The 13,232-nt window shown below is 38.0% G+C and overlaps 1 protein-coding gene across 1 annotated transcript in view; it reads left to right on the forward strand.

The window, feature by feature from the left end:
• Positions 1 to 411: 411 nt before the first annotated feature.
• Positions 412 to 13,232, forward strand: part of btv (dynein cytoplasmic heavy chain beethoven) — a 66,779-nt gene continuing 53,958 nt past the window's right edge. The window contains exons 1-21 of the mRNA XM_034969665.2: positions 412 to 547; positions 1,063 to 1,199; positions 1,524 to 1,688; positions 1,802 to 1,901; positions 2,114 to 2,243; positions 2,805 to 2,932; positions 3,727 to 3,971; positions 4,415 to 4,514; positions 5,580 to 5,719; positions 6,132 to 6,353; positions 6,834 to 6,977; positions 7,136 to 7,357; positions 8,436 to 8,621; positions 9,049 to 9,177; positions 9,273 to 9,418; positions 9,612 to 9,764; positions 10,226 to 10,438; positions 10,850 to 11,102; positions 11,886 to 12,029; positions 12,183 to 12,388; positions 13,093 to 13,208. Of these exons, the coding sequence (XP_034825556.2) occupies positions 511 to 547; positions 1,063 to 1,199; positions 1,524 to 1,688; positions 1,802 to 1,901; positions 2,114 to 2,243; positions 2,805 to 2,932; positions 3,727 to 3,971; positions 4,415 to 4,514; positions 5,580 to 5,719; positions 6,132 to 6,353; positions 6,834 to 6,977; positions 7,136 to 7,357; positions 8,436 to 8,621; positions 9,049 to 9,177; positions 9,273 to 9,418; positions 9,612 to 9,764; positions 10,226 to 10,438; positions 10,850 to 11,102; positions 11,886 to 12,029; positions 12,183 to 12,388; positions 13,093 to 13,208 (3,316 nt within the window). The 5' untranslated portion in view covers positions 412 to 510. The remainder of the gene's footprint in view (positions 548 to 1,062; positions 1,200 to 1,523; positions 1,689 to 1,801; positions 1,902 to 2,113; positions 2,244 to 2,804; positions 2,933 to 3,726; positions 3,972 to 4,414; positions 4,515 to 5,579; positions 5,720 to 6,131; positions 6,354 to 6,833; positions 6,978 to 7,135; positions 7,358 to 8,435; positions 8,622 to 9,048; positions 9,178 to 9,272; positions 9,419 to 9,611; positions 9,765 to 10,225; positions 10,439 to 10,849; positions 11,103 to 11,885; positions 12,030 to 12,182; positions 12,389 to 13,092; positions 13,209 to 13,232) is intronic.

A 13,232-nucleotide genomic window follows, 5' to 3' on the forward strand; every position in this document is an offset into this window, starting at 1 on the left:
TTCAAGTGCCAAGAGAGCTGAGCAGAGAGCTTAACATGCCTTTAATCAAGCTTTAATCACTACGAGGGTAGTGATCACTGATCACAGACAGATATAATGTTCTGTGGTGACCACCGACCAGAAAAAAAAAGTATCGACCACATAACTCAGAACCAGAACTCAACTCTGAACAATCTGTGCCTAGCAAAGAATTTTTATGTACTAGGTAGGTACTTCGTACTAAAACTAACTGTGACAACCATAGATTATCTACTACCTATATACTAGAGAAGTGACAACTAAGGATTAGGTACCTCCTATGTCGATGGTGCCCAGTCTGTGCCACACATAGATTATCTACTATATTAGTGCCACATAAAAAGATTCTATACTATATTCAATGTACTCTGTGCTTTATGGCCATCGGCCGTTGCGGTTGCTATGACAACAAATTCTGAATATCAAAACAAGAAATTGTATGATTTGCAATTTATTTTTTGATATCAAAATGATTTTGATTTAATTAAAGAAATGACTGAAATTCGAGAATTTATTTTAAGTGCAACAGGTAAATAGTTATATACCTGCGTATCCAATTTAACAACGGTTCAGAGTGCTGTTGAGGTTGCTGCGATTCTGCAGTGCTTCACTGATGTTTGCTGAGGCTCATACGGACGACTGCTATGGGATTATGAGGAAAAGAGCAGCATCAGTAGTGCGTAGAATGCGCGAAGCCTCCAATGGCATTCTGAAAACCCTCTCGGAAAAATTTGATGCTCCATCATTTATGAGGCACTTGGTGGGCGCACACATGCATTACCGGTGCACCATAAAAGGAAGATTTTATATTGAATAATTACATACGAATCTAAACTTATTATCGTAAATATGGATGTAATGTCTGATAATAAATATTATATTATTATTATATACTTACTTTAAAAATATTCGATGTAACAGTAGATATGTATAGTACCTTACCTAAAGTCTTGACGCTGTCCTGCGAACGAATTGAAAGTGATTGTAAAATCTAAATCAATATTATGAATACCTACCTACCTATTCAGATTATACCTATTTCAGAAACATTCTACAATCTGTCAACGTTAAAAGTAGAAGGAATTAATGAAAATATTTTGGTGGATTTTATTCACAATACGGAAACTCTAGTACTTCAAACCTACATTGATGTTGATCATAAGATAACTTTCTTGACAACAGTATGTATTTTTTTTTAATATTGTTCTCTAAATATTATAAACTTTTAACATGCCTACCGTACGTAATAATTATTAATAAATTTTTCAACACGATGGTCACCTTTAAGAACCTGTCAGACCATTGCACACACGACCCTGCGTGCCCGACAACCTGCACGAACGAGAAGCTGCACTAAGTAATTGTAGTCTATGCACTATGCTACCAATTGAGTTATTGCGGTCGCGGCTTTTGGGCTGCCTGTGTTTGAGACGATCGTCGCGCGTCGACTCGAGAACAAGAAGAACATACCTATCTAATTTTAAATGATTAAATTATAATTACAGATTCAAGGAGATGCAAAGAAATGTATAATCTTCTATAAAACATCACATGAAGCTCTGCTTGGGGAAGATGCGCTAAATAATATAAATATCATTACTATGAGTGCTGGTGCAGCAGAATCTTTGTACCAAATACTAAGACAAATCTTTAGCCCTTTGCTTACCTCAGTACGTATACAAATAAGAAATTATTTAATAATATATTGGCACTAATTATTTTTTCAGAAGGTACTTTACCTATCTACAGTGTTTCTATAACTTGTCTTTTATCGTCATTTTAGGGAGATGATTTGTATTCTAATAAACTTCAGAAAAATCTATTGGACTTGCAAACCAACTTAAGAGTTATTGCTCATGGAAAAGGAGATGAGAATATTAAAGGTAAAAAAATGCAAATAATTACATAATAATTAGGTAATAATAATAGAAAACTTGTTTAATGAGATGCAAGCATTTTATTACAATGTAAATTACAGGTGCATACCACAATTTAATATGTTGATTTTGAGTTATTGTATAAGTCGTGGAATGTACCCGCTATTTTATTTATTTACATTAATATGTTGTTAAACCACCAGATGTATTTATTTCAGTCATATTATCTGTAGAGGATGAAGTTGAATACTGGCAAACATTGGGCCAGAAAAGAGATGCCAATAAAAAAGAAAGAGAAGCAGCATCTGCATTTTGTGTTCTATTCGAAGATATTTGTGAAGAAATTAGGTTTGTTTAACTGGAATATTTTAAACACAACATGTAGGTACAGTACGACAAGGCTCTTTTGGCACTTAAATGATATTGCTGGCCTATTTAGACAAGTGATTATTTTATTTTTTAGTTTTTATAGAATATTTTTAGTTTACTCAAGAGCAGGTACAAGTACAGTAATAAAAATATAATTTTTAATTTTAACTAGTAAGTAATACCACATAATACTTTAATATCTTGGAGTAAAAATTGGGACAAGTAGGTTATGTAATCTTTTCATACAACTAGATGATTTTAGGTTTTAGGTTTAGGTATTTTAAAAGTCCCATGGAAAATGTGATTTTCCTGGATAATAAGGAGCCTAGCCTAGCACAACCTCTGGGATGCAAGCCTAAATCTTTATCAAATTTTGTAAAAATCGGTTTAACGGATGAGCCATGAAAAGATAGCAGACAGAGTAGACACACTTTCGCGTTTATAATATTAATATGGGAATTATATAGATAATCTATTTCATAATAGTAACTTTTGAACATTTCGAAACAAGAACAAATCGGGCATTTGATATTGTTTTAGATCTATCCAATCTATGCAAGAAGTGAGAGATTCAGTTGAGAACATAGCAGGCATATTGGATGACATTTGGAGATACACAGCATTCCCTTATTCACAAGATAGAATGATACATGTGTTTGATATCATTGGTAAATCTCTTTTGATTTTACTTTTAGAGATATAGCATTTTTAGAAGAGAATCCAGAATAAAACACAGAATGGAGCTAATTCCGTTTATTCACTCTAAAACAGTTTACGTGTATACTCGGAATCGTGTGCCTATCAACCCTGACAGCGGTTACGCACTCATCCGATCCGAGTCCGAGTTATTCGCACGGGTGACGGAAATCGGATCTAGTGCGAAAGCTACCATAAAAATAGTTCTATGACTACTTCGGAATGTATTTTCACGAATTCGGATCGGATGCAGTGCGTACAACCGCTCTGAACTAATCTGGGGTGGATAAACCGAAATCCATTGGCAGCTTTTACGGTTACGGTAAAATGACATGTTGCATTGCAAAAGAAATATCCTGGATATTCTTTTGCTTCGCGATGCGACATGCCATTATGCCGCAATCACTCAGCCTCTCTCGATATCTCAATTTTGACTTGACTGTGGGTTGGAACGTTTTAAAAAAAATATTTCCAATTTACTATTCGTTTTCCATCCTTTTTTAACAATAAAAAAATATGCATAATAGTCTTTTAGGTAAGGGGGGCAGACATCAGAATTGTCACACTTTTAACTGGCTTACTCCTTCAACTTGCTGATAATAAATTGCCTTACGTAGCCTGAATGTGATGTACATACATGTATATATTATCCTTCCTGGTTGAATGTTTTAAATGCTGATAAAAACCACCTTGAAATTCTAACAAGATAAAAATATAAAGAGAGAAGGATAAGAGTCCTGACTTTAATATAAATATAACTTTACAGGACATGTTATATGCTCAGTATTACAAAAAGCAGCTTTAAACGTGGACATATGGACGGTCTACAGTGGAGTGAAAGACAGTGAAATTGTAGTCCTGTTATCAGAAACACTCAGTGCCATACAAACTTGGACTAGTGCTTGCAATTCACTCACTGTCACTTATTGGCCTAACTACGCTCTTCATGCTTGGAAAGGAAAACCTTATGTCCCGATATTTTGTAACAATTTTCAAGCAAGACTCAAAGAGGTATTTTTTATTAATACAATAACAAAGTTCACTTTTAATCAAAGGAAATGTAACTGAAGATAGAAGCAGGCAGGTGGCTGCTGCATACGTAACGTGTACGGGACAGTAACTCGGAACTAACGTGCTAGTGTTGTGAACAAGGAAAGATGAAATTTTTATTTGAAGAATTGGCTTTAATTGCTATTGCTTTAGATATACCACACTCTCTACAAAAAACTTTTGATTGACGAGACTCAATTTTATAAGTATTATCGTTTAGCGGCACGACTTCGCCGGTAGGGTGGACACTAGATACATCCGAAGCCTCCCAAAACTCGACAAACCTGATTTTTTTTTCATTGAATATATATTAAACAATACCTATATTTTATACGTATTTAAGCTATTCAATCTACCCAAATTTAGGGTTATATAAAAGTTTACTAATGTGTTTTTAATTTTAGATACATAACATAAGGTCCACTTATAATCAGTTGAGCAAACTGCTAACAAAAAGCGAGAGAGCCGAGTTAAGCACTGATCAATTGTTTGAACCGTTTAAAAGTAAGTTAGTCAGCAGTTAATCACACGACTGTTTTTGACAAATCCGTTTAAGTATATGTTTTTTTTTAATTATAGGCATGCGCTTGACTGCATTCATAGCAAATAGTAAGTAGGCGCCATGCCTAAAAGATCTAACTAACGAGTCTAACTAAAGGTCGACTTTCGAGTCGAGTTTGTGCATCTAATTGACCGCGGCATCAGTGTCGCTGCGCTCGAATGTTTCTTTTCTTTGCATAGTCCATTAATCTTCCGCCCTGTCGCGGCGTCACTGACGTCACAGACGCTCGCTCGACTCGCTCGACTTAAAAAAATATCTATCAATAAATAATTTTTTTTTACAAAAAAAATAAAAACAGACTTCGTTACACAAACACTAAAAATTGAAAAATAATTTAATTTATTACCGAATATATTATGTATACAAGAGTTAATATAGTTCCATAATAATACTTTTTGGTGCCGGTGCCAATTAGCTTTAGCTGCGCGAATCGTCTAGACTTCATATTTTTATGGGACTCCACAATGGCACCTCATTGGCACCAACCCCAAAAAATATTATTATGGAACTATATTAACTCTTGTATACATAATATATTCGGTAATAAATTAAATTATTTTTCAATTTTTAGTGTTTGTGTAACGAAGTCGGTTTTTATTTTTTTTGTAAAAAATTTTTATTTCACAATTTTTAGTGGCCCCATGGAATTATGCTATGACTGGTTAAAAATCTACTGTTTACTAAGCTATTACACTGATCGCGAGCAATTTACTCTTATTCGTTGAGAAGTTCCAGTATCTATCTTCGAAGATGTTCATCAGATCTTCACCTAATTGAAATGGGACCAACTTTGAAGTATACCCTTTCAAACAAAAAAAGAATTTTCAAAATCGGTCCAGGCGTTTTCGAGTAATCGGGGAACATACATTAAAAAAAAAAAAAAAAAGATTCCGATGAATTGAGAACCTCCTCCTTTTTTTGAAGTCGGTTAATTATCAAATCAATTTTGTACACATACAAAACCTACTGTACGAAAAAATTATTAATTCATTTTTTGTTCATATTAGATATCAATGTGTGGATATACAATGGCCCAAATCAAATATGGGATAATGCTGTCGCCAGATTCTCTGCAAACTTGAGACCTGCGGAGGCCAAAATTGCTGAAAAATTACGGCCACGGATGCATAGCACATCAACAAAACAGGTAGAATTCATTTAGTACCGATATTTATTGGTAATTGGGTAACGTGGCGTCGAGGTTAGTTTTTCAAGCTAGGACAGCAGGATTCATTGACCCCAAAAAATAAACTAGTTCTGTGAAGTGAAAATCGCTGGCTTTTTATTACACTTGCGCTTCGATGACAAGGAAAGCAATGATAAGTTTTAAATTGGAGCGCGCTTGCCTAGAAAAGGGCTATTCACTCGTGCCTTCAAGGCATTTAAGTAATACATGGCAGGAAACTCGAACGCCGGAGGGGCGTTCCTTAGCTGTTCATATCAGAAACGTTGAGTAAAATCGTTTCGTTCTAGCGTAAGTACTGTCAATATTTTGCAATCCTGCTTGAAAAATAGCCTTGTGTCACCCAGGCATAAGAGCACCTGCCACAATTTTTCAGATTCTGTATGAATTCATGAGGTACAAAACGTTAATAAGCAGACCAGTCGTGAAACAAGCTCTGAGCAACGAGCTTGAGATATTCGTGAGCTCGCTCCTCTCTATGCTCAAAGCTATCCCCGCGCAATTAGACATGGACGAGATAGACGTGCAGATGTGCCAGCCGGCGGAGATGTCACCGCTGGTGCAACAAGTACAGTGGGCCAGGCAGATGGAAGCTAAAGTTAGTTATATTACATTGTTTCTTCATCGTTGCAACCCCTACGCTGGACTCGTCTCAGAATGAGAAGGGTTTAGCTTTAGACCATAGTGTACCACGCTGGCCAAGACCAAATTGGCAGGTTGTAGTCTCCATGTTTGTGTAAAACATGGAGACAGCTGACTAACTGAAAAACATCCTGTGTACTCACATTCAGCAAATAAATTCTATTTTATTCTATCATCGCACAGTTCAAACTACTTGACGGATCGGACTGAAATGAAGATAGCTATTATGACGAAGACATCCGTTAAGAAAGGATTTTTGAAAATTCAATCCCTTAGGAGGTAAAATAGGGGTTTGAAATTTGTGTAGTCCTCGCGAACGAAGTCGCGGGCATAAGCTAGTAAATTCATAAAGCATCTCGCGGCTGAGCAATATCATATTTTTATGGTGTTTGTAGGTGTTACTTACCTTTAACATGAATCTTGTATGTAATTTTAGGTAAAGGAAATAAAGAATTGTATTGAGAACTATCTGACAGAATTCGAGAATAGCGCGGAAGTTTTACAGCTGTCAATGAAAGTTCTCAAAGATATCAAAACTATGTACACACAGTTACACGAAGAGTGGTCCAGAGATTTACAGGTATTTAGAAATTATTATAGTTTATATGCCAGTCATTATGTTGGTGTCTTTATGCTAAAAGTATAAAAACTTTTTATTTATCTTGAAACGAAAAAATAAACTTGTTATTTTTAATTTTGTCATTTGGCATGCGAATGCATTAGAAATCGTGTCTTTAGGCACAGGTAAAACACGCCACTCAAATATCAGAAACGAAGCCAGTTGTGGAATTTTCAAGCAGCGACCGGCTAATGGTGGTGAACTATGACCCGCGGCTGGTGCGCGCGGAGGCGGAGGCGCGTGTGTTAGCGGCTTTAGGGCTCCCCGCACCGAATCCGGCCACCACTGCCGCCTTGCAGGCGCTCACTGCGCCGCTCAAGCATGCAAGAGCTTTGCACCAGGTATAGATGTTCTATTTCACGATGACTTCTCAGCTTCAGTTGTAGTAATGAGTGTACCGATAAGCGTTAACGCATTTGTATCATCATTATGATCAACCCATCGCCGGCTCACTACAGAGCACGGGTCTCCTCTCAGAGTGAGAAGGGTTTTGGCCATAGTCTACCACGCTGGCCATGTGCGGATTGGTAGACTTCACACACCTTTGAAAACATTATGGAGAACTCTCAGGCATGCAGGTTTCCTCACGATGTTTTCCTTCACCGTTGAAGCAAGTGATATTTAATTAATTAAAACGCAATTTAACTCCGAAAAGTCAGAGGTGCGTGCCCGGGATCGAACCCCCGACCTCCGATTAGAAGGCGGACGTCCTAGCCACTAGGCTATCACAGCTTCGCATTTCTGTGCGTAGCGTAAATCGCGTCGCGGTCGAAACTGAACGCCACGCACATTATAACAATGTGTATGTGGGCACTCACACAAACATAGCCAAATAGTCTTCATGAAATAGAACATCTGTAATCTGTATGAGTAATAGAATATCCTACGAAATTATAGATGAGTTTTGAATGTTCTGGAATATTAAAAGTTCAAACCCCACATCTTAAACTAGTGTGGTACCCACTTTAGCACAAGTTTTACACATAGTTGGGAATGGGGGGATATTAGTCATGTTCAAATTGCCTAAAGGTATTTGTTAGGGGTACGTAGTAAAACTAGAAACATAAGAGACAATAAGCTTAATTCGTTATCATTCGCCGAAATGGACTTTCGCAAAGTAACTTGTGCTTCTATCCAACATTTAAAACAAAACAACATGTCCAGTTCATATGAGTAATCTAGTCCATAAACTATAAGAGCAAGTTAAATTTTTGCAGTTACAAACACTTGCTAGGTACCACTACTTAGAAACATATTTGAAAAAAAAAAACGCACTTTCAGAGTATTTCTTGATCATGAAAAGTGTAAGTTGAAAAAAAATTTGGTTTACCCCTACCTTCTGACATGAACTTGACTAGTTTTTTTGCATACAATATGATAATATGTTGTATTTATTAAAAAAAATCATAAACTTTGAAGGTCGCCTCTTTCCACAACACACTGGGCGAGCGTATGGTCCCTTCCACCCGGCCCATGATGCTGCAAACGGCGCTCGAGCTGTCAGCTCTCGTTAGCGACCATCAACCGCTGTATTGGCGTAACGAGGAACATCTGGCCAGCTATACCGACCAGCTGAAGCACATGGTGCTCAAACTAGAGGGACAGGTAAAATATCGTTGCCGATTTCAAGTATTATTTGAGTGACTCATATTACGATAAAACAGTTTTGTAATTATCAAATCAATTTTATAATAACTTCTGACATGTGGTTATAAAATTATGTTTTTCGTTGAAATCCCTATTGAAGCAATTCAAACTAGAGGGGACAGGTAAAATATCGTAATATAATCGGTAATAAACCACGTTTAGTATGGCTACCATATTGGAAAGATTCTGACCTTGAGTTCAATGTCTATTCTGATTCCAATGTTGCTTGTGGGAACCAAAGGAAATCGCAGAGAAATTGAGCCTTTCATTTGGATTTTGAAAACTATGAGAAAAGTAGCACATCCAAAAGATATCTACATAAGACATTAGAGGTTATTATGGATTGCTCTTCAAATGCATGCAAATATTCTTCTTTATGTTGCAGAATGTTTACTTAACCGGGCAACATATAGCGATACGTGCTATAGTGGAAAAACTCATGGACACTGAACTCCTTGCAAAACAATCAGAATGGAAGAGAGGGATTAAAGACATACGGGAAATTATTGAAAAGGTAACTTGTTTATTTGTTAATATAAAATTGACACTAGACCTCGCAGTTTGTGCTATAGGTAATTATGTAGTTTTATAAAAATGAATATATTAAAGGTGGAAGCGAATGGTTACAAAAACACGGGAATGTGGCGATCACATTGGGATCTACAACTGTACAAGGCTCTGGAGTGCCAGTACATCAAAACGTTGCTGTCATTGCATACGCACTTCCCGAACGTCAGGGTAGATTTGGTTTTACGGTTAGTATGTTTTGAATAAATTTTTCACTGTCCATAGTAATATATAGTCAATTTTTAATTAAACAAAGCTAGTTCCTGAGTCATTAGTTTTTTTCTGAAAAATAAAATTTAATAAATATTTACTTCATTAAAAATAATTTAATTCGATTAATGTGAAGGCTTGTAGTAAAATGTATATTTTTTATTTATGCAGCGGTCGCGCCGTCCGCACATCACCGCCGCTGGAGGAAATCCGCGTGCAGCACTACACGCAGCTACGGCGCCTCGTGGCTTTGCCGGCGCACTTTATGGGGCTACAGGCCAACATCACCGATGAGTCCTCCGTTTTCGCTTCTATAGTAGACAAGTAAATGCGTCGAATCGTAAAAGGACATTTAAAAAAAAATTCAGATACAAGTTAGGCCTTGACTGCAATCTCACCTGGTGGTGAGTGATGATGCAGTCTAAGATGGAAGCGGGCTAACCTGGAAGGGATATGGCAGTACACTAGCTGATGCCCGCGACTTCATCCGCTTGGATTTAGGTTTTAATAAATCCCATGGGAACTCTGACTTTCCGGGATAAAAAGTTTATGTCACTCTCCAGGTCTTAAACTATACCCATGCAAAAAATCACGTTGATCCGTTGCTCCGTTACGACGTGATTGAAGGACAAACTAACAAACCAATAAACCAAAAAACAAACACACTTTCACATTTATAATATGGGTAGTGAGTGGTCTTATATCTTGCGGATTGTCAGAAATCTTACTATAACATTTTTATTTCATTCTGGACCCAGGCAGACAAAGTATAAAATATTGCGCAGGCACAGTTGGCTAGGCAACAAAGCAGTTCCTTCACTGGAAGCGGCGCTGTCGGGCGTGGAGCGCACGTGCGCCAAGTGGACGCAGCGCGCGGCGCTGGGCTGCGTGGCCGACCTGGACGCGCTGTGCGCTGAGCACTTGAAGGAGCCAGCTGACTGGGAGCTCAACTTCAAAGCGTGCAAAGCTTACGGCCAGGCTGTCGCTAAAATGATGTTGTGAGTTGTCAAATTCCATATCGCTGTTGTTACAACTTACAGCTTACATGATAACGCATTTTGGATCAACACCCTCGATAGAAGCCAGTCGCTAAGCTATTTTAAATGGCACTGGGTCTGGATAAGACTTCATGCTGTTTTTGTTCTGTCTCATAAGAAGTAACAAGGGATCGATATTATTGGTATCTAAATTTAGTGCATAAATTTAAGCTTTTGCTCACAAATTTTATTATTATTTATTTTTATTTTTGTTTAAGGGGATTACGCACTCTTATATTAACTTTTTATTACGAAATACATACATTTTTTGAAGTAATAACTATAACGTTTGCTTCTAAATATTATTTCTATCCAATTGAACTTTAAGGCTGCTTTTAAAAATTTAACAGGTTATAAGATTGTTATTTCTAGCGAGGACGAAAAAATAGAATGGATAACTGTTGGAACGGTAACATTGCGTCGCGAATTCGAAGCCCAAGCGCGTAACCTGTGGGCAAGTCTAATGGCGTCTTTGCAAACTAGTTGCCGCGACGACGCTGCTGAATTAGACTCTTTCATGGCTAATGCCACGCTTATGCTGGAGAATAAAGCTATACCCAAAAATGCCAAGGAGCTCGCTGAAATCAGCGCCAAACAACAATCACTCCGAGCTAAAATGCCTGAGGTAATTTAGAAAATAATTGGACATCCTGGTTATATCTTAGATATTTCTTTTGCAATGCGACATGCCATTTTATCCTATTTGTCTAGCTGTAATCGGTTTGTTCAATCTCAATTCTGTTTCGAATGTGATTTGGAATGTTTTTCAGAATGTTTTTCAGAATGTTTGTTACGTCCAATTTATATTTTGCTATTGCTTTTATTGTATCCTTTATTTTATTATCTCGTCTTAAGTGTTTACAATTTTTGTTGCTTGTTGAAAGATTACATTAATTTGTCTCTACATTAATTTCGATTTCGATTCGATCACGCCGAGAAATTGCGGCACTTTAAGTATGTGTGACCCTAAACCTGTTATGTTAAATTGGTACCTTCAAAAGAAGACTGAATAGGCATTATTTATGCTGGCGCATCCACCTTAGATTGAATCATCACCTACTATTTTGTGTAATAACAGTCAAGGGCATGCCTATATTTAAAAAAACCTCTCTCCTCCCCAAAGTGTCTATGGCGACTGTCATTTTTAGCGTTGCGAAGTTTTTTCATTATGACCATTTTGAACGGCTAAGTTTTGCGGCGCGTGAAGCGCTGAGGCGTTCATCACAGCAGTGTGAAAACGCGTAGGGACTGGGCTTTTATTACCATTTAGGTTGTTACTGAGGCGAACCTTGCATGCCCGGCGCTGTCGGCTTGGTTTAGTTTAGTGGAGTTTTACGAGCGGTAACACTCGACTAGACCAATCACTTGGTTTGGTAAAATTAAAGAATAATTTTAAAAAAAATTGTAGATGGAGAAAATGGTGGAAAATCTGAAGCGCAAAGGACATTTGTTACGCACGTGGGGTGGTGACTCTACTCTCGACAGCACTTTCCGCGAGTGGCACAAGTTGCACGAACAAATGCTCAGCCAGCAGCAGATGTTTGAACATCAGGTTAATATTCATTCCTACTTTTGATGGTTTTGTTTTTTGTTGTTTCCGCTATCCGAAAATGAACAAAATCATTTACTGCGCTAACGTAAAATTCTATAGCTAGTTAAGAACAGTTCACATACCTCAACATTTATCAAAACGTTAAATCAACAGGCTGAAATAGTAAAATCAAGTCTAACCGGCGAATGGAAGAACTTGCAAAGCAACACGGAAGCTTGGGTGTCTCGCTGGAGTCACGCTAAGGCCCGCCTCGAAGACACTCGCGACGCCTCTTATGCGGAGATCGTTGACAGATGTCGCTCTGTGCTCGACGCCGCGGAACATTGTGACAAGCTTCTATCCGAGAAGCAGGAGTTGATGTGAGTATACACGAAGCAACGTGGAAGCTTGGGTGTCTCGCTGGAGTCACGCTAAGGCCCGCCTCGAAGACACTCGCGACGCCTCTTATGCGGAGATCGTTGACAGATGTCGCTCTGTGCTCGACGCCGCGGAACATTGTGACAAGCTTCTATCCGAGAAGCAGGAGTTGATGTGAGTATACACGAAGCAACGTGGAAGCTTGGGTGTCTCGCTGGAGTCACGCTAAGGCCCGCCTCGAAGACACTCGCGACGCCTCTTATGCGGAGATCGTTGACAGATGTCGCTCTGTGCTCGACGCCGCGGAACATTGTGACAAGCTTCTATCCGAGAAGCAGGAGTTGATGTGAGTATACACGAAGCAACGTGGAAGCTTGGGTGTCTCGCTGGAGTCACGCTAAGGCCCACCTCGAAGTCACTCGCGAGTACATAATCTAAATATATAAAAGGAAAAGGTGATTGACTGACTGATCTATCAACGCACAGCTCAAAATACTGGACGGATCGGGCTGAAATTTGGCATGCAGATAGCTATTATGATAGTAGGCATCCGCTAATAATGGATTTTTGAAAATTCAACCCCTAAGGAGGTTAAATAGGGGTTTGAAATGTGTGTAGTCCACGCAAACAAAGTCGCGAGCTTAAGCTAGTTATTTTACAAATAATTTGTTATATTAGAATTCAAAAAGTAATGCGGACATTGCAGGTTAGAATGTGACAAGTTCAACATACAGCTTGAGGCATCCGAAACGTGGACTGAAGCGGAATGTTTAAAAACTGAATTTCTTCATTTATGGACTACATTCAAAGAATTTAATGATGGTAAGAATCCTAATAAATCCTTAT

Source organism: Maniola hyperantus, chromosome 6 (genome assembly GCF_902806685.2).
Source record: "Maniola hyperantus chromosome 6, iAphHyp1.2, whole genome shotgun sequence".
Classification (NCBI taxonomy): Eukaryota; Metazoa; Arthropoda; class Insecta; order Lepidoptera; family Nymphalidae; genus Maniola; species Maniola hyperantus.